Source organism: Myotis daubentonii, chromosome 5, assembly GCF_963259705.1.
Source record: "Myotis daubentonii chromosome 5, mMyoDau2.1, whole genome shotgun sequence".
NCBI classification, from domain to species: domain Eukaryota; kingdom Metazoa; phylum Chordata; class Mammalia; order Chiroptera; family Vespertilionidae; genus Myotis; species Myotis daubentonii.
The window spans coordinates 27,933,591-27,958,199 of record NC_081844.1 but is presented as its reverse complement, the minus strand read 5'-3'; the positions used below and the strand labels follow the sequence as shown (position 1 = coordinate 27,958,199).

General features: G+C 53.9%; 3 protein-coding genes across 4 annotated transcripts in view; 2 read left to right on the top strand and 1 right to left on the bottom strand.

Moving 5' to 3' along the window:
• The first annotated feature begins 791 nt into the window (after window positions 1-791).
• On the top strand, window positions 792-2,590 carry UBL5 (ubiquitin like 5). The gene is made up of 5 exons (XM_059696886.1): window positions 792-946; window positions 1,197-1,253; window positions 1,534-1,617; window positions 1,740-1,777; window positions 2,436-2,590. The coding sequence occupies exons 2-5, from the start codon at window positions 1,198-1,200 to the stop codon at window positions 2,477-2,479; spliced, it is 222 nt and encodes a 73-aa protein (XP_059552869.1). The 5' UTR covers window positions 792-946; window position 1,197; the 3' UTR covers window positions 2,480-2,590.
• A 6,484-nt stretch (window positions 2,591-9,074) lies between these two features.
• PIN1 (peptidylprolyl cis/trans isomerase, NIMA-interacting 1) lies at window positions 9,075-19,286 on the top strand. Its single transcript, XM_059696885.1, has 4 exons — window positions 9,075-9,221; window positions 11,064-11,276; window positions 17,476-17,586; window positions 18,679-19,286. The coding sequence occupies exons 1-4, from the start codon at window positions 9,164-9,166 to the stop codon at window positions 18,786-18,788; spliced, it is 492 nt and encodes a 163-aa protein (XP_059552868.1). The 5' UTR covers window positions 9,075-9,163; the 3' UTR covers window positions 18,789-19,286.
• A 3,830-nt stretch (window positions 19,287-23,116) lies between these two features.
• Window positions 23,117-24,609, bottom strand: part of OLFM2 (olfactomedin 2) — a 67,124-nt gene continuing 65,631 nt past the window's right edge. For both annotated transcript variants that reach the window (XM_059696884.1, XM_059696883.1), the window contains exon 6: window positions 23,117-24,238. In XM_059696884.1, the coding sequence (XP_059552867.1) occupies window positions 23,561-24,238 (678 nt within the window). In that variant the 3' untranslated portion in view covers window positions 23,117-23,560. The remainder of the gene's footprint in view (window positions 24,239-24,609) is intronic.

The window sequence follows — 24,609 nt, the reverse complement described above, 5'->3', positions numbered from 1 at the left end:
GCGACCTTTCTTTAAGACAAAGGCCTGGAAGATTTTGCATGTGCTGTTTCCAGCTTCTTTGATGATGTGGCCGGTTAGCGCTCAAAGTCCATTCTAATAAGGGGTGGCACCCAGGCCAGGATCAGGCGGTTCCCTCTTTATTAACTACTAGAGGTCCGATGCCGGACATTCGTGCACTGGAGGAGGGGGGCGGAGGGGTGTAGGGCATCCCTCAGCCAAGCCTGCTCCCCTTACAGTGGGGACCCCTGGGGGATGTCCGCCTGCCCGGCTTCTGGCTGGGCAGCGCTCCCCGTGTCGGAGCGCACTGACCACCAGGGAGCAGCTCCGCACTGAGGGGCAGCTCGCGCATTGAGCGTCTGCCCCCTGGTGGTCAGTGCGCGTCATAGGGACCAGTCCCTCGTTTGCATATTAGGGTTTTATTATCCAGGATAGTCTGCAGGCAGGTGTCCGCAGGCGGCAGAGCAATTGCCAGAGGGGAGGCCGGGTCCTGGATGAAGGCAGGGGCCCCGGGATGGCTGCAGGACCCCACCCGGCTCCCCGTAGCTGCAGCGAGAGGCTCCGTCGGGCTCAGCAGCGGCAGGTCACCTACCCCTCCCGCTGTCGCCCGGGCCCCTATAGCGTCCTCACCAACTGACGGTGTCTCCCCACAGCGAATGGCGCCTCGACCAACGAGCTGGGCCCCGGCCCCTGACCTCTGACTCTCCCTCCACGGGGCGGGACCCCCACTGGGTCCGCGCACCAACCGCAAGGATCCCCCTGCCGGGTCCGGAGCCCCTAAGGCGCGCCTGAGGCCCGCACTGCACGCCACCGGGGTTACGAGGCCCCGAGGAAGGGGCGGGCGCTGCAGGCTGCGCACTTCCGCTTCCGGTTCCCAGCGCAGGCTCCGGCCCCCTCTCCGCTGTCGAGCGACGAGGTTGTGGCGTCGGCTGGTTCCAGGCGATTCGAGGTGAGGGGTCGGTGGGGCGGCCCCGAGTTAGAGAAAGCTGACGGGGTCTGGCCATCGACGGTCCAAGGGCCTGAGGGGGGCGGCGCCTGGGCTCCGCGGTCCCGAGACGCGGAACTTGGGGCCCCGGAGGACTCGGGTCCGAGGGGGTGGGAAGTGAGCCTAAGTTTCAAGCTGAGGTCTTGGGGTGTGGGGGGCCCTTAACGTGCTGACTGTGCTGCCCCCACCCCCCGCCCTGTGTGGCTCCGGACAGGATGATCGAGGTGGTTTGCAACGACCGTCTGGGGAAGAAGGTCCGCGTGAAGTGCAAGTATCCACGGGCGGCGGAGAGACAGTGGCCCGGGGCGGGGGCGGGGGGGAGGTCCGTGTTGTAAGGGGGGCGGGGGGGCACAGACACCTGGGTCTGTGCTGCGGGGGGCGGGGCAGGGCACAGACACCTGGGTCTGTGCTGCGGGGGGCGGGGGGTCACAGACACCTGGGTCTGTGCTGCGGGGGGCGGGGGGGGGGCGCTGTGAGTGCATCTAGCCCTCCAGCGCCCCGCGTCCTACCGTCCTACCGTCCTTCCGTTTCCCTTAACTCCTGGGCGCCAGCACCGATGACACCATCGGGGACCTGAAGAAGCTGATCGCTGCCCAGACGGGGACCCGTTGGAACAAGATCGTGCTGAAGAAGTGGTGAGCGCGGCGGCCGAGCGGGGGTGCGGGGGCCAGGCCGGGGGTCCGGACCGGGGCGCGCTTGCCTCCAGGGTGAAGACCGCCCGCCTTGGGTTTCTGTCTGAAAGGTGTCTGTCCCGCAGGTACACGATCTTTAAGGACCACGTTTCTCTGGGCGACTGTATCCTTTGTGTGGTTTCTGGAGGACGGGGCTCCACGCCGCGTCCTGGTCCTTGGTTCAACCCGGGGTCGGTCTGTCGGAGGCTGTGCCCTAAGGAGTCTCCCCGAGTTTGTAGCACGCGGTGAGCATTTGGAGCAGCGGTTCTCAACCTTGGCTGCACATTAGAATCACCTGGGAATCTTTTTAAAATCCAGATTTCTGGGCCTCGTCCTCCGGAAAGTCTGTTTCTTTGTTATGGGGTGAGGCCACAACATTACTAACAAAGAAACAGAATTTCCGGAGGAGGAGGCCCAGAAATCAGGATTTTAAAAAGATTCCCAGGTGATTCTAATGTGCAGCCAAGGTTGAGAACCACTGATTTGGAGAATGGGAGTCCTGTCATTGTTATGCTGGGCGAGGAAGGTGGTTGGTTGGTCAAATATTCTGAGGCTTAGAAGACACTTTGAAGGAGGTCGGGGTGGAGTGAGACTCCGCCATGCCTGCGGTGCAAAAGGAGCATGAAATGTCATAGTTTGTGCTCTTTCCAAATCAAAGTGACCCGGCCCAGAATGGCCTCCTTGGCTCCGGGCCGAGCGAGCAGGCCGCCCTGGCCCAGCCGTGAGAGGTGAAAGGCGGGGGCCGAATCCACAGCGAAGGCTCCTTAACACCTTCCCTCCAGATGAAATCCATGATGGGATGAACCTGGAGCTTTATTACCAATAAAGCGGAACTCCTTCCCCGTGCCCGGTCCCCCCGCCCCTCTCCTCCTGCTCTCAGCCCCTGGTATGGATGCTTGTTTTTAAAAAGTCATGTTAATAAAAACGTAGAATAGCTTCACTGTCGTCATGTTTGACTGAGGCCTGTCTGGTGAGGGAAGGCTGGTGTCTGGTGGTCACTGTCCTCTCAGTGCCCAGCTGCCCATTCAGAGTTCAAGACTGACTGGGCCGGTGAGGGAAGAGCGAGCCAGGAGACTGGGAGCCGGTGTGGGTTTGTGGAGGGCAAGAGGTCTGAGATGATTGTCACCCTAAGAAGCCCAGGGCCCTCTGGGTAGGGACAGTGATATGGTTAGGAATACAGGCTCTGGTCTGAGACAGACTATGGGTGGAATCCCAGCTCTTACGTCAACAATGACCCTGGGCAAGTTTCTTGACCTCCCTAAGCCTGCATTTCCTTTTCCAAACTGGAACTGATAGATCATGGTCGTGCTGCAGAGTGTAGCTGAGAGAAAATGAGGTTAAGCATCTACAATTCTTGGCACTTAGGAAATCCTAGTGGACAGAGCAAAACAGCGTGGCATAGGCTGAATTTTGACTGATGATTAGTGGTGGGGTCTGGGGTCGTCAGCTTCCTTTGATCTTCAGTTTCCTCTTCTAAAATGGGGTACCATGATGACACCCACATCTCAATGAGAAATGCAGTTAGAGCAGCAAGGATGTCTGTTACATGGTGTTACCAGCTGGCTCCAGTCTTCTCCCAGGTGTGAGTAGTCAGGACACCAAGCACCCCACCTCTGTTCCCTTAGCCACAGATCCTGGGGCCGACCTTGTCCCTGTCCTTACCAGAGCCATATTCTGGAACCCTTCTCAAGAGCTTCACCCAGAACCTTGCTCTGTTCTTTCTCCTGCACGCCCCACAAGGTATTGACCTGTCCTATCCTCCTCAGTAGCTCAACACAGTCAGCTCTAGCCCACTGCTCCCCCTGACACCCCCCCTGCCCCCAAGCTCCTGCCAGCCTCTGCCTTCCCTTCACCACCAAGCTTCTGGGGAGATGACCTGCCAGCTGTTTGGGAGAGCGCTGGCCTGGATTCTGTTGAGAATGGTTTCTCTTTGGTCTCTCTACCTGCCTCTTGGCTTCCCTTCTATCGCTAAGACATGTCTGTTTCCCACTACCCTTAGAACTCAGTATCCCCCTCTGACCTGTTAAAAAAAAATTTTTTTTAAACTACAGGATGGCCTTTTATTAACCAACTAGAAGCCCGATGCATGAAATTTGTGCAAGAGTAGGCCTTCCTTCCCCCGCCTGCCAGCACCGGCTTCCCTCTGGCACCTGGCACCCAGGCTTCATCCAGCAGGTTGTCCAGAAGGACCTCCGGTCTAATTAGCATATTACACTTTTATTATTATAGACTAGAGGCCCGATACACAAAATTCATGCAAGAGTAGGCCTGCCTTCCCCCGGCTGCCAGCACCAGCTTCTCTCGCAGAGGGAGGCCCCATCCACCCGCCACAGCCTGCCTGTTGGTGGCCTGGCCCTCCCTCTGCGGGGCGGTCATGGGGTGATGGCCGGGCCCCCGACCGATTGCATCACACCCGCCTTGGCTGGCCTGGTGCCAGTGGGTGTCATAGCAGGTCCCAGATGGTTGTTTTGCTGTTTGGCCATTTGGTTGATTTGCATATTATGCTTTTATTATATAGGATAGATGTCACCCCAATAAATTTAATTAAAAATATATAAAAAATAAAAGGCCTCAAGTAAAGCAAAATAAATAAACTACATGACAGCCTTGACAAGGTGATTCCTTATCATTTCAAATCGGCATAGAAAATATGTGCAAAAAGTAAAGCCCTTTTCCTCACCCCTTTTTCTCCTGAGGTCAGAACTTTTTCAGCACATTTGTATAAACTTCAGTTTTACTTTTAAAAGATAACTATGCAATATCTGCTTGTAAAAAAAATCCAAATGTTTTGTCAAACATTGTTTCAGCCCTAGCTGGTTTCCCAGTGGTTAGAGCTTTGGCTTGAGGACTAAAGGGTCCCAGGTTGGATTTGGTCAAGGGCATCTGCCTCGTTGCAGGCCCATCCCCAGCCCAGTCAGGGAAAGTGTGGGAGGCAACCAGTCAATATCTCTCTCTCACAGCGATGTTTCTTTCTCTGTCTCTTCCCCCTCCCTTCAACTGTCTATAAAAATCAATGGAAAAAAATACTCAGGTGAAAAGTAAAAACAACAAAAATTGTTTCATATTAACATCCCCCCTCCCACCACTGGCAGTTACTAACATATTTGAGTGAATCCAGACATTTTCTGAAATATAACCTATAGTTTTTATAAAATTGGGATAATTATACATTCTATAATATTCACATACTATGCATCAGTTTGTGTTTATGCTTTTGATATCCTTCCGTGTAAATTATATGTCTCGTTCTTTTTTCATTGGTATTTTTATTGATTATTTTTTTACATAAAAGGGCAGTTTGGAGGGATTCCTGTGATGAGGGAACTGTGGTGGTGAATGCAGGACTCTGTCAGAAACAGTGTAGGAAGGAATGGAATGCAGGCCGTCTAATGAATCTGCTTGTATTACAAATGAATCACATGACCACACTGAAGAAGGTGGGGAATATACTTTATTGGAGTAAATCTGAATGATCCTACTCTTTTGGAGCAAACTTAGTGCTTACTGGTTTCCAATTGTATTTAGCTTGTGGTTGGAATTTGAAAAAATGAAAACCTAAATAAAATAGGTGAAGTTCCCTGACTATTCAGGTGAATACACACACACACACACACACACACACACACACAAGAAGGTGGGAAAGACAGCTGACCTAAGTTTGGGGAAAGTGTATGCTAGGATACAAGAAGGCTAAAGACAAAAAGAAGTGTAGAAAAACACTGCACTCTAGTTGGTAAATATGTTTCTCACAGGGACATGATTTAACAATTCTGAAACATACATATGTATCCACACACACAGTTGAACAAATGGGTAAATATATTGTAGGTAGTGAGATCCAGGTTTCTCACTGCTGGAGAAGCTACAAATAGCCTAGCCAGCGTGGCTCAGTGGTTGAGTGTCCACCTATGAACAAGGAGGTCATGGTTCGATTCCCGGTCAGGGGATATGCCTGGGTTGCAGACTAGATCCCCAGTGTGGGGTGTGCAGGAGACAGCCAATCAATGACTCATCATTGATGTTTTTATCTCTCCCTCGTCTTTCCTCTCTGATATCAATAAAAATACGTTGTTGTTTTTAAAGCTAAAAATAAAATGAGGCAGGAAGGGTGGAAGGGTGTTGTTAGAATGAACTTGTGGGACTGGATTAGAGTTAGAGGCATCAGTGTGGACTCATGGTTTTTATTTACTATGTATATAGACATGCAGATATGTGTGCATACATATATTTTCTTGCTTTTTCCACTTAGAGGGACCAGAAGCAGTGACACCCCAGGTGCAATGAGCATGTCTAGCACCCAGATCTTTGTTTCTAAATAACATTCTCCAATGAAAGGAACTAGAGCTTCTTGGAGAAGTGATTGGTTCTAGAGCCAGGGCAGGGAAAATACAAGCTGGGCATGGAGCATCTAGTGGTGTCAGGAGGTAAGAAGTGCCAGAATAAAAAGGATGGACGCATGTTGAAAGGGCACAATCTCAAAGTATCCCTCGAAAGTATTATTACAATAGTAAATTCAGAAATTGCCTTAACCAAGTGATCAACGTTAATATTGCAAGTGTGGTAGGCAGCCTCTAAAATGGCCCCTAATGATCCCCTCGTCTTTGTGTAGTCACATCCTTGTGTAATCCCTTCCTCTCGAGTACAGGCTAGAGACCTAGCTTCTAACAAGTAGAGCATGGCAAAAGTGGTGGGATATCACTTCTGAGATGAGGTTGCAAAGAAACTGGCTTCTGCCAGTTGCTCCTTGATGAAACTGGCTGCTATGTTGTGAGCTGCCTTATGGAGAGACCCCCAACAAAGAACTGCAGTCCTCAGACAAACATCCTGTTAGTACTTGAATCCTGCGAGCAGCCACCTGAGAGAGCTTGGAAGTAGATCCTGCCCCAGTCAAGCCTTCAAATTAGACCACAGCCACCCCTACTGACACCAGCTAAACTGTGCTTGGATTCCTGACCCATAGAATCTGTGAGAAAATAACTGTTAATCCACTAACTTGTGAGGTAAGTGTTATTGCAACAATAGATACCTTAATACAACCAGGAATAGATTGCATACCAGGTATGATGCACTGAAGTTATATCGCCTCTGTGGTATCCTTCCCAAAAATGTATAACCTCAATCTATTCATGAGAAAATATCCAACAAACCCTATCATGATAAAACATCAGAATGGGCATTTTGCTATTCAAAAGTATCAGGATCATGCAATACAAGGAAGACCTACAAATTGTCACATGTTGGAAGAGACTAAGGAGATGTGACTATGTGGATTCAAGTCTAGTCTAAAAGTATTATACTGCCCTAGCTGGTTTTGCTCAGTGGTTAGAGCGTCAGCCTACGGACTGAAGGGTACTTACTGGGTTCGATTCCAGTCAAAGGCACAAGCCTGGGTTGCAAGCTCAATCCCCAGGGTGGGGCGTGCAGGAGGAAGCCGATCAATGATTCTCTCTCCTCATTGATGTTTCTATCTTTCTCTCTGTCTCCCTTCTTCTCTGAAATCAATAAAAAAAAATTTTTTAAGAGTATTATATCAATGTTGATTTTTTAAAACGTATCTTTATTGTTGAGGGTATTACAGATGTCCTCTTTATTCACCCATTACCCCCCTCCACACTGCTGCCACCCCCATGTTGATTTCTTAATTTTGATAATTACTCTATGGCAGGGTTTCTTAGCTTTGGCACTGGTGGCTTTTGGGGCTGGATAATTCTTTGTTGTGGGGGCTGTGCATTGTAGGATATTTAGCAGAATCCTGGGCTTCTACCCACTAAATGCTAGAAACAATGCCCCCCCCCCCCCATTTGTGACAACCAAAAACGTCTTAAGACATTGTCAAATGTCCTTTAGGGAACAAAATCACCTCTGGTTAAGAACCTCTGTTCCGTTATTAGCATCTGCTAATACAAGGGAAGGCTAGGTGAAGGCTATATGAAATTCTATCTTCTATACTAAAATCTTTATACTACTTTTGTAACTCTGCCCTAACTCTAAAATTATATATTATTTAAAAGATTATTATGCTAATACATGCTCATAAAAAATGAAAATGGCATTATTTAAGTTGTTCATTTCTCCATCTGTATCACCAGTGGTAGTTATGACATATTTATTGAATCCAGAAATTTTCTGTGATGTAAATCTATAGTTTTTACACCGTTAATTATACATATTCTAATACTGATACTGTTCATTAGCTTGCTTTTTTATATTCTTAATACTTCGATATATTTCCATGGATGATGTCATTAAAGAATTCTATTTTTTTCATTTTGTTATGCCTTTCTACATAGTATAATTGCTATGCTGTACTATTATTGCTTTTTTCCACCCAGAAAATACATCCCTGCCATGTATGGGCCAGGCACTGTTTTGAGTGCTTTACATAAATTAACTCATTTACACTTTACATCAAAGATATGCATGAAATATATTTTATTTCTTACCCTCATTTTTCAGGTGGGAAAGCTGAAATGCAGAGGTTACGTAAGTAATTTGTTCAAGGTCATAGGAAATGGTAGGGCCAGGCTTTGAACTCAATCTGGCTCTGAGGTGTTCTTAACCTTCTACCGAATCCTGTCTCTACTTTCCTGTGAATACGTTTCACTGTGCCTCATTCTTTTTAGTGATCACATGAGGGCCCACGCTGTAGATGAACTGTAATTGAACCCTTTCCTGTTAGTCTCTTTTACTTCCATATCTATCTCCAGCCCTGGGTCCCCAACCACCTCCTCAGTGTCCCGTGGACTCCATTTTAAATTGACTCAGATTGAACTCATCATCCTCCAACCCTCGCCTCCTTCTGTGTCCCCATCTGAGTGGCAGTGCCAACACCCACCAGTCATCAGGATGGAGGCAGGAGCCAGCTTGAGAGGGGATAAGTGAAGGTGTTTGGGTCAGTGGCACAGGCAAAGGGTTAGCTTTGCACAAAAAATAAAATAAGGGTTAGTCTTGAACATCTGAAGGAAAGAGGTGGGAAGAGGGAGGATGGAGAAGCCAGATTTAGGCTTCAGGTTATTAGATGCTTATCACCAAGGCAACTGCGTTGCTATGGCAACAGTAAAGACAGCACCGCATCTCCCAAGCATCTGGTCGGCTGCCCCTACCTCCACACTAGCTAGCTTCCGTAAGGTGGGCTGCGGCCCTCCGGAAACGGCTTAGGGGACGGAATCGCGGCTGCAGTAGCCAATCAGACAGGCGCTGTGGCTAAGGACGCACAGGAGGGACGGGGCCTCCTTTGAAGCTTGCAGAAGGGAGTCGGGAAGGCGGAGTGTCTCCCTTCCTCAACACTTCGAGGCCCGAGGAGAGCGAGGGGCGGGGCCCAGGTAAGAAAAGGAGGGGTGGGTACGCCCGCTTTCGCTTTTGCCCAATAGAAAGCCAGTCAAGATGCCCAATGGGAGTCGTCGCCAGGCCCGGTGCCAGGCGCGCCCCGCCAATTGGCGGCGGCGCTGGGCGGGCGCGGGCGGCGGAGGCGGTGCGCGGAGGCGGAGCAGGCGCTGCCGCAGGAGGGAAGATGGCGGACGAGGAGAAGCTGCCCCTCGGCTGGGAGAAGCGCATGAGCCGCAGCTCAGGTGCCGCGGGGGTCCTGGCTGGGGCGGGGCCGCGCGGGTCTGCGGGAGCGGGAGCAAGGCTCGAGCTCGCCCTCGGGCGCGGCGCCGCCGCCCTGTTCCCGTGGGGTCCTGGCTCCGCATCCTCCGGTAACGGCCCGGCCCGCCCTGTTGAGGCTGGGAGCCTCTGGCGCCGGGAAGCCGGAGGAAACAGGCTGGGACCGGGCCGGGGAGGCCCAGCGCGCTGCGGGGGCGCGGGGCGGGGCTGGTGATCCCGCGGCCTTCCTCCCGGCGAAGGCCCTGGCCCTGCGGACCGGGCTGGCACCCTTCGGCCTAATGCACCTGACCTCGCCGGGGAGCGTCTCCGCACCCCGCTGGCCCTGGGGGTCCATCTCCGGGGGAGGACACCCGAGGCCCATGCGTAGGGTGTGGCCCCGGGGTGCACCCCGGCCTCGGATGCACAACCTGCTCCTGCTACCACGCCGGCCACCCACACCTAGTGCTGAGCCCCTGTTCTTGGGTCCGATGTAAGGCTTATCCATGGTAATAATGTCCACAACAGGGTACTTTTATCAGCTGCAGGCATTGTGCCGAGCGTTTTAAGTGTCTTCTCTGATTGGCCACAACTCTGGGAAGTTGGCAGTCATTGCCCCCATTTTGCAGGTGAGGAAACTGAGGCCAGAAAAATGAAGGAGTTTACCCAAAGTCACTCATGGGGGGCGGGCGGGGGGCGGGGTGTTGAGGGCTGGTTTAGCATCCAGTCATTTTGACTCCAGAGCCCCATGCTCTTGTCACTGCAAACTGCAGAGCAGCAGGCCCTGCATCTTGTTCCACCCATCGTTGTCCATAGTAGTCATCCTCGCAGTAATAGCTCTGATGAGCACTTCGTGTGCATCATCATGGACTCTCCACATTAACCCCATGAAGTTTGACGGCCTCATCTCTCACTTCACCGCCACTTTTCAAGGAGATGGAGTCCATGGCCAAGGTTTTATAGACCTTCCGTGGCTCAGCTCTCACTCACCTTGCTGTGGCATAGACCTGCCATTTCTGCGTGGCTTGACCCTGACAGTCCTTAGGGCCACATCCAGCCCTTCACAGGGCTGGACACAAGCCCTCCATGTAACCCAGTGGAATGACACCCCTTTTCTGCTGGGTCCCTCGCGCTTCAGGTTTCTTGTGTGCCGTGTTTACTCCATGCTCCTCAGTCGCTGAGTAACGTCTGGCCCCTTGCAGTGTCGCTGTAGGGGAAAGAGCAGAGCTTTGCTGTCTGACACCATGCCTCCCTCCATAGTGTGCCTGAAGCACAGTAAACACTCAGGAAACATTGCCTAGGTTTGTCCTCTATAAATGGAGCTAGTAATGGCTATCACACTCTTAAATATGAGCCGGGAGCCATCCTAAGCACGTTAGAGATGTGAACTCATTCAGTCCTTGCAGCAGCCCAACAGGCAGGTCCTGTTGTCATCTCCACGTTCCAGGTGAGAAAGCCGAGGCCGGGGGAAGGTAGGTCACACGGTGAGGAAGTGGCAGAACCAGGTTTGAGTAGGTGGTCCGACTGCTGAGTGCATGCTTTGAACCACTTCCTCTCCCCGGCCCTGGTCCACCTCTGGGGTGCGGCTGGCTTCTCTGTTGTCACCTGGCTCATTCAGAGTTATCAGTGACTGAAGTTACCGTGTCCTGTTTGCTTGGCGGGTGGCGATCTGTCCCCACCTGGAATGTTCGCTCGCTAAGGGCCTGTGGCATGTGGTGGACACACAGGGAATTTGCTGAATCATGGCATCTCCTAGGCCAGTCCCTTATTCTGGCCTCAGGGTGGTGTCCTATGAGCAGTCCCAGCTGAATATCCACCTCCTCTCCCTCCAGGCCGGGTGTACTACTTCAATCACATCACGAACGCCAGCCAGTGGGAGCGGCCGAGTGGCAACAGCAGTGGCAGTGGCAAAAACGGACAGGGGGAGCCTACCAGGGTGCGCTGCTCACACCTGCTGGTCAAGCACAGCCAGTCACGGCGGCCGTCATCTTGGAGGCAAGAGAAGATAACCCGGACCAAGGAGGAGGCCCTGGAGCTGATCAACAGTGAGCAGAACTGGAGACAGGATGCGGGGGGGGGGGGGGGGGGGGGTGCCTCTCCCTGACGGGCCAGAGCAAGCCTCGTAGAAATCACACCAGGCCCTCTACCCCAGCTTGCTCAGCTGTGAGGTGTGGCATTGGCTGACACAAAAGTGCCTGCAGGTGACGTGAGCCTGGCCAATGGCCACCTCTCCTTTTTCTTTCCATCCGTGGGGGTGGGAAGACCCAGCATTGGGGTAGCAGACCCCTGTAAGCTCTGTGACCTTAGGGGCCCAAGTCACCTCCCTGAGACTCAGTTTTCACCTCTATGAAATGGGCATCGTCATATACCTGCCTCTGAGGGTGGTTGTGAAAATTCAGTGAGATAAGACAGTGCATGGCGCACGTGTGCCCTCAGTCAGTGGGAGTGATGGATGATGCTGTCATCGAGCAGGCCTCTGCGGTGCACCAGGAGTGGTTCTGGAGGGGGAGGGAGGTCCGAAAGGTAGCCGTGCAGAGCTGGCTGCAGTTTGTAAGTTCATTCTGTCCGGAGAGAGGAGGCTGTTCTTGCTCTCTCCTGTTTTCTCCACAGTCTGGAACAGTGGCTGGCAAACTTTCTTACAAGGCCAGATGGTAAATATTTTAGGTTTTGCAGGCCAAACAGTCTCTGTATGCCCTGCTTTGTAAAATGATAGCGTTAGACAAAAGGTAAACAAATGGGCGTGGCTAGATGCCAGTCAGACTCTGTTTACAGAAATAGCGAGCCTGCCCGTCATTGTTGGCAGAACCCTGCCCTAGAGCTGTCCACTGCCTACATCACTGAATTAAAATGAAGAAGTATTAAAAATTGGTTCTTCAGTCGTGAGGCCACACTGTAAGTGTTCAGTAGCATCGTGCGGCTAGGGCTGCATCTTGTGCAGCACAGATAAACATTTTCATCCTCGGGAGAAGTTCTGTTGGACGGTGCTAGTCTGGATCTCACCTGTGATTTCATCATCCACTCAGCCTCTCCCACCAGAGACCCCAGACCTCTCCCTGGCTGCTCCTACCCCACATAACTGGACCCTCATCCATGCCCAGACAGCCTGAGTTCCCATCGGACTCTGCCAGGTCCTGGCTGTGTGACCTTGAGCAAATTGCCTAACGTCTCTGAGCCTTAATTTCCTACCTGTAAAATTAGTATAATAGGACCCACCTCACAGGGTAGTTGTGAGGGCTCTGACCTAAGACAGTAAAGCACGAATAACAGACCTGGCACCTAGTAAACGTTCTATAATTACTCGCGGTGATTATGGTTGTTGTTATTAACACAAGCCTGGCAACGAGTACACAGTAGTCAGTATTGGCTGTGTTTAGCTATCATATCACTTGGTCCAGTACTTGGTTGGTAAGATGTTACTTACACACATGCATACCCCCTCCCCCATATGGTGTCTGGCATGATAAATGGCACCTGCTAGCCTCATAACATTATAGGGAGGATCTCGGTTCTTGCACAGAATCCGAGGCCGATTAGACTCGCCTCCTAAGCTGCATGAGGGCAGGGACTGGATCTGCTCTTTCCCCGTTTCCCACTGCCCAGCCCACAGCCCGGCGCCTGTGAGCACTCGCATTGTTCGTGAAGCAGTAGGAAGCAGGATTCCTGGCAGAGGACATGACAGAAATAAAGGCCTGGAGCTGGGCTGTGAACAGAACCCTGGAGGGCTGTGCGGGGGACTGAAGAGGGCCACATCCTTCAAGGGCAGGTCCTGGCCAGATTGAGGAGGGCCCAGAGCAAGGCAGAGAGTCGGGGTCTTTCCTGGTCATGCAGGAAACGTGGCCAAGTGTGACCCGGAGAAGGGCGCTGCAGTGGTGCTTTCACAATAGTGTGGCTGGAGGTGAACGGCCAGGGAAGCCAGAAGGTCCAGAGGCCAGTTTGGCTGGGACCAACTATGAGTGAGGAGGAGGAGGAGGTTGGGGGGGGGCGGGGGGATGTGGCTGCCTCAGGGAAAAAGGAGGAAGCGAGTGGAGAAAGCCCAGAGAGAACCTTGAGATGGCATCTTGGGTCCTCCCAGCTCAGGTGGTCCCTGTTCCAAGGCTTCTGGACCAGAAGGGAGAGACGTAACAGGCGTTTGTGATTGAGTGACAAGAGGTAACCACTGGTAGAGAGGACGTGGAGAGAGATGCAGTCTGAGGAGGGACTCACTAAATCTGAGGGCCTGAGGAAGAGCCGTTGGGAAGGCAACTGGGAGGGGGCTGGGCCAACTGTCAGGCTGTGAGGCCCGCCTGGGATGGCAGGTGAGGGTGCTTCCCATCCCTGGGGGGCAGGTGTGTGGTCAGCTGGCACTGCTGTGGGGCTGAGGGGCTGAAGTCAGCTGGGTCTTGGGGAGGGTAACTTGGGAGAGGGTGCTCCCCGCAAGCAGCTGGGCCCTGGGGCCTAACCTTCAGTGGATGCAGACCAGGGTTAGCAGGGGAGGGCATGCCCACCTGCGCTGGAGGGCCTGGTGGAAGCTGTGGGAGGAATTGCAGCTACAGATGATGTGACTTGAACTTGGAGGTGGGCGGGAGGGGTGGAGCGTATTCTAGAAAGATTTAGGAGGCAGAATCCAGAGGAATGGGTGATGGATTAGATGGGCGGGGGTGGGGTAAAGTCGGAACCCAGTAGCCCAACCTGGAGTCACACAGAGATGGATTCTGGTGCCAACTGCGTGGCCTTCAGCAGGTGTCTTCATTTTCAGAGCCTCGGTTTCCTTTTCTGTAAAATGGGGACAAGGCGGCCATAAAGGTCCAGGGAGTGCTCAGAAGAGCAATGGGCTCAGTGTCTGGCGCTCACTGTCTACGTCAGGGGTCCTCAAACTACGGCCCGCGGGCCACATGCAAATACAAATATTGTATTTGTTCCCGTTTTGTTTTTTACTTCAAAATAAGATATGTGCAGTGTGCATAGGAATTTGTTCATAGTTGTTTTTTTAAACTATAGTCCGGCCCTCCAACGGTCTGAGGGACAGTGAACTGGCCCCCTGTTTAAATAGTTTGAGGACCTCTGGTTTACATGCTGGAGCCTTGACCTCAGTCAGGCGTGTGTGGTGGGGGCCAAGGTCAAGACCAGGCCTTTGCTCTCTGGCAGCCCCTGCTGCTTCCCCACGGCTGATGGGAAGAACTCGGGCCCACGGAGAGCTTTGGGCAGGGGTGCAGGAGCTGGTGGGCTCAGCGGGCAGACCCTCTGATGACCTTGGGCAGTGAGCTTCCTCTTCTGCCTCCGTGTCCTGAGACACTGAGATGGGGCTGGGGCAGGCCTCCTTCAGGGCTGCTGGGAGGGAGCAGTGAGGTGCAGGCTGTGGTGCCAGGTCAGCGAGCCTGGCGTTTGGGCTCCTTTTTTCTCCCGTGGAAGAGAGTGTTCCCCTGTCAGGGGCTTATTCCAGGTGATCAGGAGATGAGGATTCGGGCAGCACACTTTGTAGCTGGCAGCCGGGTCTGGAGCCTCATCAGTACCCATTTAGAGCCAGTGCAGCCCGTTGCCCAAGGGGACAGGCTGCCTGCAGTGAGCCAGTGCTTCCAAGTTTTCTGCTGATGCCCCTGTTCTCAGCGCCGGCTCCTCTGCAGCTGCTGGCCTGTGGCCAGGAGCTATCGGAGATCAAGAACGGGCTGCCTGTAATCCTGGTGTCCTTGTCTGAGGAGGCCAGGCCCTGGAGAAGCAGGGAAGGAGAGCAGGTGGGGAGGGCTTCTCCATGACCCTGTCCAAGGATCGAGGGTCAGTTAGTGCTGTGGTTCATGTCTTCCCCCCCAGGGCAGTGACTCCCAGCCTGCTGGTCTCTCTGGGCCCTTCCTGCTGGGTCTGGGACTTCTGGGATGACAGAACTAAACCGTTACCTTTTTTCTGTCCAGGCTTTTTCCCTTGTTTGTCTCCAAACCGTTTTAGGGTCAGAGACCCCCTTTTTGTTCACTCACTTCCCTCCGGTAATTATGCTGTCATCACAAGGCCTGTCCTTGGTGTGTGCCCATGTGGAGGGAGAGATGGAACTCTCTGGTGTCTCTTATAAGAACGCTAATTATTGGACTTCACTTAACCTTAATTATTTCTCTAAAGGCCCATCTCTAAGTACAGTCACATTGGGGGGTCAGCACATGAATTGGGGCACCCTTGCAGTCCATATTGTGGGGACCGATAGCTAGTACCTGTCAAGGGCTTGCTCTGGGCCAGGCCCTGCTCCAGCAATACCTTCTTTATGCCTCACAATAGCCCTCCAAGGTAGGAGCTGCTAATTAGCCCATTTTGCAGGTCAGGAAAGGAAGGCTCCAAGAGGGAAAGTCACCCACCAGGGTCACAGGTTCAGGAGCAGTAAAGCTGGGATCTGTGTTCCAGGTCCCCTCAGCCTCAGGGCTGTTGTGATCTGCCAGCAGGGGCAGAGGCTGTTCTGTTGTGCATCCTCTCAGGAGTTCCCGAACTCCCCGAGCAGGTGGAAGGTGCCGCTGCAGACTGGCAGCTCCTGGTGAGGCTGCTGGTCTGCCCGGCTCCTGTCCCAGCCGGAGCGCCGCTGGATGGGGTTGGGTGGGCGCTGTCTTGGTGACTGGCGTTGACGCAGTCAGGTGAGGCCAGGGCATTGCCGGGAAAAGGCCAGGGCGTCTGGTTTGTACTTGCTGTCTTGCCTCCTCTTTAGTATTTGGGCCTGAGGTTCACAGAAAAGGTATGAGATTCTGGCATTTCTGCCTACAGAGCCCAGCGGCGGATCCCTCTCCCTCCTTCCCCGTGGCCTGTTTCTGTCTCATTTATTCATGAATTCCTTCAACATTAGTGAACATCTGCTCAGTGTATAGTGCCAGGTGCTGGGGACACAGCAGTGAGCAAGGCTAACCCAGCCCCCGTCCTCCTAGTACAGGCAGGCCACAGACGCCCAAACAGGACAGTGTTAAAGCGGGGCCCAGGGGAGGCACCTCACAGAGCGGGGTCTTGGGGCGCAGGAGTTGCGGGGCGGGAGGCAGCAGGCCAGCTTCAAGTGGGAAGAGATGCCTGAGCAAGGATGGCATGTGGACGCCATCAAGGCGGCGGGTGGATGGGGCTGAGGGAGCAGAGAAGCAGGGTGGGGCTGGGAGGGGCACCCTGTGGGGTAGAAGAGTGGAGCCGAGGGGACACAGGAGTCTGAAGGTTCCCTTGCATCTTGGCTTTTGGCCAAGACCAAACTCCTGAAGGTCAGCCTCTAGAACAGGGGTTCTCAACCTTCCTAATGCCGCGACCCTTTAATACAGTTCCTCAAGTTGTGGTGACCCCCAATGTCATTGTCACAAATTGAACATAATTGAAGCATAGTGAATAATCACAAAAACAGTATGTAATTATATATGTGTTTTCCGATGGTCTTAGGCGACCCCTGTGAAAGGGTCATTCGACCCGCAAAGGGGTCGCGACCCACAAGTTGAGAACCGCTGCTCTAGAAGGTGAACTGAGGAGGGAAATGTTTTTTTTAAATATCATTTCAGGCTCCATCTGAGCAGAATGTTTTCTGGGAGAGCTGGCTGCTCGGAGGAAGATCTGGGTCCTGTGAGCTATGGGCAGGGGTGGTTAAAAGCTTGACTTTTGGCCTGGCCAGTGGTTAGACCAGGGGTGGGCAAACTTTTTGACTCGAGGGCCACAATGGGTCTTAAACTGGACCGGAGGGCCGAACAAAAGCATGGATGGAGTGTTTGTGTGAACTAATACAAATTCAAAGTAAACATCATTACATAAAAGGGTACGGTCTTTTTTTTTTTTTTTTTTTTTAGTTTTATTCATTTCAAACGGGCCAGACCCGGCCCGCGGGCCGTAGCTTGCCCACGGCTGGGTTAGAGCATCATCCCATGCACTGAAGGGTCAAGGGTTCAATTCCTGGTCAAGGGCACATACCTGGGTTGCTGAATTCTTGTTATATTTGTGTGGATTGGGGAGCGTGGTAAAGGGAGCAGGAGTTTAGGATGGGTTGTGAGACCAGCATGGCTGTTGAGGTTACTGCAGGGTCACAGTGCACATGCGTGTGGAAGGCACCACTTCATGGACTCCTGTGCCTCCAGGCGTGTGCAGGGAGAAGGCATTGTGGCAGTGTGTTAGCATGTGGGGCAGGCGAGCATTCACATGTGCGTGCATGTGTGCGCGTACGCGGTAGAGCAAAGGTGGCACAGCTTCATTCTGAGGGGTGTGCCGCCGTTCATCGAGCTCTCTGCCCCGCCCCGCCCCTGACATGGTCTCCCGTGTGCCTCCTGTCATGTGTGTCCACAGGCTACATCCAGAAGATCAAGTCCGGAGAGGAAGACTTTGAGTCTCTGGCTTCACAGTACAGTGACTGCAGCTCGGCCAAGGCCAGGGGAGACCTGGGTGCCTTCAGCAGAGGTGCGCAAGTAAGGGGCACCACCCAGCCCTGGGGACCCTCTGGCCTCCCCCCCCCCCCCCCCCCCGCCTGCGGAGCAGGGATGGGACCTGTTCTCTGCCGAGGGCTGTTGGGTATTTATGACGTCACTCACGGGCCATACAAATTACCAACTTAACATTTGCCTGCTCATGTTTGGTCAAACATGTGACTAACTCACCCTTAATGCCTGGGCAGGGCCAGACCAAATGACTTCGCCGCAGGCCTACACTGCCCGACGTTCCCCCCGCCTGCTGTAGAGGATGAGAGGGGTGGCCCCTGCGGCACACGCCTTCAGGGTCCACCAGGTGGCAGCACAGCCCTTCCTCAGGCTCCAGAGGCTGTCTTGCTGGTAGAGGCTGGGATGACTGCAGAGCCTTCTCCCCAGTCATTCTCTCCTGGGATGGGGCGTCAGGCTGTGTTTCTTTGCACATTTTTTCCGTCACGGGCCCACCAAGCTGCATTTTGCCTCTCCTCCAGTTGGAGGTGTAAGGCAGGGCCCCTGCGAGCCCCAGGGTAGTCTCCCATAACCTCTACCCACCCTTACTGGTGGGGAACCAGGGGTGAGGGAGGATGGGTTGGATCAGCAGCTCTGAGTTTAGGGCTGTCTGGTTGGGGCAGTGGGAAGGGAGGAGCAGAGGGGACCAGCTGACCACCACTTCTTTGTTTTCCTTTCCCTCCATCCCCAAGATGCCCAGGATGGGGTGAGGGGTGTGGGGTAACCAACCAGGAGCTGCCACCCACCCCGGGAGGCAGACGGGGCAGACAGGACAGATGATGTGGCCGGGGCTGGGAGCTGGGTCTAGGGAAACATTCATCACTGAAGTGCATCTCTCAGCACGCAGCAGCAGCAGCAGCTTTGCCCGACATCCCTCATGCTGTCCTCAGGCTTCCTGGGGCCTCTTTAATGGCCCTGCCACCTCCAGCTGGGCTGCTCAGCACCGGGACAGGGCCATAAACCAAGTGACAGATGAGTGGGAGACTGGGCACAGGCGGGAGCCCCATCTGGCCGTCCTGCCTGGTCCGAGCTTCTGCCACGTCTTGACCCCCACGCATCCTCCCTTACATTTCCCCAGGTCAGATGCAAAAGCCATTTGAAGATGCCTCCTTTGCGCTTCGGACGGGGGAGATGAGCGGGCCCGTGTTCACGGATTCCGGCATCCACATCATCCTGCGCACGGAGTGAGGGGGCAGGTGCCCAGGCCTGGCCTTGGGATGGGGCGGGGCAGGCAGGGTGGCTGGGCCTGGAGGCCCTGCTTACTGCTGCCAGCCGAGCATGGGCGCCTCTCCCTGCTGATGTCACACAGTATTTATTGTTCCCAAAATGGCTAGGAGAGGGGCTCTGCACCATTAGGGGCTCCCTGTCGGACCCAGTTGGGGCTGTCCCCGCCAGATTCCCCCCTCTTTTGGAATTGACTTGGGAAGGACAGCGGTGTGGGGGGAATCCCAGAGCTCCCAGACCCAGGGGGTGGGGGTGCCCTGTCCCAAAGGGAAGGCCTAGTCAGCTGAGCTGTCCGTGTCCAGGATGGGGTAGGAGGGCCTTACGTTGTTCCTGGTTATGCCATGTTCCTCTATTAAATCGCAAAACGCAGATGCTCTCTGTGGGGCCCAGGCTGCTGCTGCTGTGGGCCCTCTGAGCAGCAGTGCAGCACCCTCACACCCTCCATTAAACCTGGAACCACTGCTCCGTGTCCTGTGTCTCATTTCCTCCCTGCTGAGTGAGGGCGCACTGTCGGAGCAGGCCTCTCCCGCCACCCCTAGTGTCCAGCCTGCGCGTCCTCCCTGAGAAGCCTCCACATTCTGGGCCTGAGGACATCCAGGCCCCAGGGAAGGGGGCGCCGGTCAGCACCAGCGGCCCTCAGACCTGGGTGTTCCCGAATGCAAGGACCCTGCCTGGAACCCACAGCCTGGACTCAGCAGGTCAGATGGAGCTGGAGACCTGCAGGGGATCCTGGGAGAGCCACACACACACACCCCACCCACGGGCACCCCAGTTAGAGTGATGCCCGCACGCTGATGCTTCCCTGTTGCACCACAAACTCTTCTGACAGGTTGTGCCTGGGTCCTGCCGCCTCTGCAGATGCCGGGAGGCTGTGAGAGCAGAGAGGATCCCTGTGGCTGACAGGGGAGGTGGTGGGCTCTCCCTCTTGGGGCGGGGCTGTGGGTGTGGCCTACCTGCTCTTCATCCCTTCCTCACAGCTGCCCCTGTGCCAGGGCCTGGGCTAGGGACTCGGAGTTCATTCTGGGAGTTACGGGCCTGTTAGGTGGTTATGCCCACTCTGCTGACCCCTTAATGGGGACTAGCCTGCATCAGGGGGATAGCAGACTGCCAGGGGTTGGGAACCTGAGCACAATAGAGCCTTGACTGGCTTGACCCCAAGGGAGGCAGGAACCCAGGGCTGAGTCTCAAACAGTCACCTGGGCGGACTCCAATCTGGCAGGTTTCTGGAGCAATTGCTCTCCGCCTGCCGCCTGCTGGAGCATTTGTCATTAGGAAGGCTTAATGAGTTTCAGCTCTAGTGGGCTGGGGAGAGTCAGCTAGTTGGCTGCACCTCCTGACAGAATCTTCCATCGCCTTGGGGTGCCACAAGGCAGGCAGGCAAGCAGCCCCACTGTTTGTGTCAACAGTTCAGTGTGGTCAGGGGAGCAGTCACTCCGCTCCCCGCCCAGTGGTGCCTCTGGGAAGGATCAGAAATGAGTGCTTGTGGGACAGGAGGGTGTCGGAGTTCTGCTTTAAGACGAAGGGCCTCTGGAGAATGGGCACTTTCAACACCAAAGGCCCAGAGAAGGTGTCCCAGGCTCCCAGGTGGCTAAGACGCTGCCAGGGAGAGGGGTGTGATTTTCTGTCCTGGTCTTCGTGGCACTCCCTGTCACTTTGGGCATCCATGTCTCTCACGAGTGCATGTGGCCGTGTGTCCCTAGTTGTCTCTAGGTATGTATCCGTTGCGACCCTGGGAGTAACGCCCTTCCCATCTCCCCACCTCCCCAGTCTGGGTCTGCCCCCCTCCCTGCCTTTGTGGGCCCCCCTCCCCTTGCTTTGTCTAGCTGTGCAGCAGCCGAGACCCAAACACAAAAGAACGTCACTGTTAGATAAACAGGTCCCCAGAGCCCACTCAGTGTCAGGCTGATTCACGGTTCAGTGGCTGTGGCTTTCCTTTCCTGCTCCACATCTCCCTCCGGCCCAGAAGCGAGGTCAGAAATCCGGCCTTCAGGGTGGTGAGAACGTGTAGCCTTCCCTCCCAGCTGAGCTTCGTCCCAGGGGACTGGTGCTCACTCCTCTGCCCTGTGCACCAGCCCCGGCTTCTGCGGCCACCGGGCAGGGCCAGTTCGGGTCCCTCGACTCAGGGAAACGCTGGTACTGCAACCGTGCTTTCCCAGTGGGGGGAGGTCAGTTAGCAGAGGGTGGCCAAAACCAGATGACATGATCCTGGCCTGGGCAGGGGGTGGGTGAATTATTCCTGCCTACCCTTTGTTGGATATACTGTTGACCCTGGAACAACACAGCTGTTAGGGGCACTGACCCTCGTGCAGTCAGTCCCCCAAAACTTAACTAATAGCCTACTGTTAACCGGAAGCCCTGTGGATGATACAGTCAACTCACACGTATTTCCTAAGCTATATGTGTTATGTACTGTATTCTTGCAGTAAGCTGGAGAAAAGGAAATGTGCTCTCCCTCAGCACACCCTTCTCCCTCTTCCCCTAGGCCAGCGGTCGGCAAACTGCGGCTCGCGAGCCACATGCGGCTCTTTGGCCCCTTGAGTGTGGCTCTTCCACAAAATACCACGTGCGGGCGCGCACTTACAGTGCGATTGAAACTTCGTGGCCCATGCGCAAAAGTCGTTATTTTGTGGAAGAGCCACATTCAAGGGGCCAGTTTGCCGACCACTGCCCTAGGCGCATGACCTCTGCCCTTCTCTCCTAAGCTCCAAGGGTCCTTTTGCTTCTGTAACTTGCTTGCTCACTTATACTACCTCTGTAACTCTGTAAGTAAACTTTCTCTTACAGTTTGAAAAAAAAAATTCTAAGGAAGAGAAAATACATTTGCTGTAGATGTGACAGACACACACCCACCCACCTATGCCTTTTCTCATGCGAGTCTCCAAGTCTGTGTATATTTTGGACAAAGATTGTTGAACTCAGCAGTCGCAGTCCCTCACCTTACGTTGGGAAAATTCGCTATAGGAGAACAACGCCCTCACTCCCCACCCCACCGCTCTGCTCACCTTGGAGATTTCCTCCGAATAAACACAGTCGGAGGGTGGCGGGCAGATGTTCTGAGTGCCCCAGCCCGGGGCCTGTCTTCTAAGCAGGTTCAGAGCAAAGTGCCTTTCAACATGTCTACCCAGGGATCGATTCTTTTCCTGTCAAACTTGTTAATTTAAATGGAAATTAATTGCTCCTCTTGAACATTTCTTTAAAAATTGGTTTTAAATGAATGCATTAGGCAGTCACATTTATTATTCATTGGTTTCCTTCACAATATGGCCCCGGTGTCCCGAGTTCCCGGAGATGCCAGCGTGGAGCGGAGATGATTTAATCAAGGAGGCCATTAATTAGAGCTGAGCAGCTGGGGGACGGGGTTTCCACCCAGAGGACCAGCTTTCACAGCCTCTGGCCTCAGCGGGTGGGGGTGGGGTCTGGGCCAGTGGGTTCTTTGCACGGTTTCTGCTCAGGATTCAGTGGGGACCATATATTGTGGTGGACAGTCCTACCTTTGTTCCTGGCCACCGGCCCAGAGGTCCCTCTCCCACTCCCTGCTGTCTCATCCAGGCCACCGGGGACCTGGCAGAAATCAAGCCTCCATCTGCTCTTCCCTTCCGTGACCACAGCGGCCCCCCATCTCTGCCTGGCGCCCTCTCACACCCCTTCCTGTCCCCTAGCTTTTCCTGTCCTTCGCCTGCAGGAGTTGCAGTCTCCGCGTTGGGTCCTCGATGTCAGGCCCATGCCTGCCCAAGCCCCTTCCAGGTAGATGGGGCCCAGGTGTGGGTGTGTTCAACTGAAGGCACCCAGTGCGCCTCCAGGCTGTCTCTAGCCTTTTGCTATTAACAAAGAACAGGTGTGACTCCTATAAAATGATTTTGAAATTACAAAGCAAAGAGAGAAGAAAAAGGAAAACTGTGTCCCACCCACTCATACCCAAATTCTAGAAGCAGCCAAATGGTTCAAACCCTATTTAAAAAGTTGCCAGAGGGCTCACCAATGCACCAGACTGATCAATGAGTGAGAAAACGATGGAGAATATTCATGTGAGGCCAGTTTTCATTGCTGCGACAGAATTCTCAGGTGTTTGGGTCAAATTGCTTTTCAACAAATTGTTTTCCATTGAAACAACTTTGCCTACTTTCCCAAAGGGCTTGCCCGGCCCACCCCCCCCCACCCCAGGCTGGGCTTTCCTGCCCTGGTTCACAAAACTTGCTGCGTAGGACGGGCCCAGCGGGGATGGGTCTCCAGGCTCAGACTTACCCTGCACCACTGCCTCCTCCGCCCCTCCTGGACACACAACAACCAACGCATCAAATGTCAAAGGTCCCGTTTATTCCGGCAACCCAAAAAGGAAAGGTGTAAATAAAAATAAAAATAAACAGATCCATGCACTCAACTCCTTGGCGGGGAAGAGGAGAGGTTCAGAGAGAGGGAGAAGGGAATGGGTGGGAGGGAAGCAGAGAGGGGAGGGAAGAGAGACAGGCAGAGACAGGGAATGATCTGGAGAGTCAGATCAATAAAAAGAAAGAGGGACGTCAATAAAGAGGCAGGATGACAAAGAACTGGAGTATCAAAATCAGATCAATAAAGGAGAAGAGACATTGAGAAAATGCACCAATAGAAATACAGAGGCAGAGAATGAAAGCTGGGCGAAAGGCAGGGAGAGAGAAAAAAAGGACAGGAGGGGAGGTGGGGCAGGACAGAGATCAACTTGAAGGGACACAGGCAGAGTAGAAAGGGCCCCTGGTGGGCCTCTAGGGGTCCCCAGCAGTGCTGATGACGTGGAAGAGGGTGACATTGTAGAGCACCTGGTGGCCGTTGTTCCAGGTATAGAGGGCCCGCTCCCGGGGATTGTAATCCAGCATGGAGATGTGGGAGTACTGATTGTGGAAGGGCACGTCCGTGTACTCGTAGCTGGACGTGTTGGTGAAGTAAGCAAAATAGACCTTGGCCCCGGCCAGGTGGGAGTTGGTCACGTAGAGCACGCCACAGATCATGAAGGCCTCACCAGCGCTGCGCTTGGGGTAGCCAGTGTCCCAGGATCGCATGACCTCAAGGGTGTGCGGGTCTAGCCGGCTGACCACAATGTTGCCTGCATTCTGGTTAGTGGTGTACACGGCCCAGAGCCCGCTCTCATCTACCATGAAGTCCATGTCAGAGAAGCCACCCCAAGAGTAGGGGAAGGTGTTGTTGTAACCAGCCCCCGGAAGGCTCCTCTGCACCAGCACGGAGCGTGAGCGGAAGTGGTACTTGACTACCACGTTGCTCTGGTACTTGTTGTAGAACAAGGAGCCATTGTATACCACATGGCCTGTGCCTGCCCAGGGCTGGGGCAGCAGATGCTGGATAAAGTTCTGGCCTTTGATGAAGTCTCCCAGAGTGCGGAACTCCAGAACGCGCCGGCCCTTGTAATAGCCATCCATGTACCAGACCTATGAGAGAGCCACTGGTCACTGGGGGACCACTGCCAATGACCCAAAGTCTGCAGCAATCACTCAGGAATCAACCACTAGGGATCAACAGTTACTAAATGGTCATTAGTGATCATTCATGACCTATCATAGTCACAGTAATTGGGATCATTAGATCAGGGATTGCCATTGGTCTTAAAACACACACTAAGTGGACAGGGCTTGACCCCTAAGGATCAGGGGAGATTTCAGTCTCTAGGACTCACTGGACCTGGAAATTTACTGGTCATTGGCTATTGGATGGTTAGTGGTCATTGGACAGCCATTGGCTGATGAGAGGTCACTTGAATTCCTTGCCCATGGTAACCCCTGCAACCATGAGATGACCAGGC

Excerpts from the sequence above, each read along its gene's own strand:
- UBL5 (XM_059696886.1), top strand. The coding sequence starts at position 1,198 with ATGATCGAGGTGGTTTGCAACGACCGTCTGGGGAAGAAGGTCCGCGTG. Across the intron at positions 1,254-1,533 it reads AAGGTCCGCGTGAAGTGCAA|CACCGATGACACCATCGGGG; the intron begins GTATCCACGGGC and ends CCTGGGCGCCAG. Across the intron at positions 1,778-2,435 it reads CCACGTTTCTCTGGGCGACT|ATGAAATCCATGATGGGATG; the intron begins GTATCCTTTGTG and ends CCTTCCCTCCAG.
- PIN1 (XM_059696885.1), top strand. The coding sequence starts at position 9,164 with ATGGCGGACGAGGAGAAGCTGCCCCTCGGCTGGGAGAAGCGCATGAGC. Across the intron at positions 9,222-11,063 it reads GCGCATGAGCCGCAGCTCAG|GCCGGGTGTACTACTTCAAT; the intron begins GTGCCGCGGGGG and ends CTCTCCCTCCAG. Across the intron at positions 11,277-17,475 it reads GGCCCTGGAGCTGATCAACA|GCTACATCCAGAAGATCAAG; the intron begins GTGAGCAGAACT and ends GTGTGTCCACAG.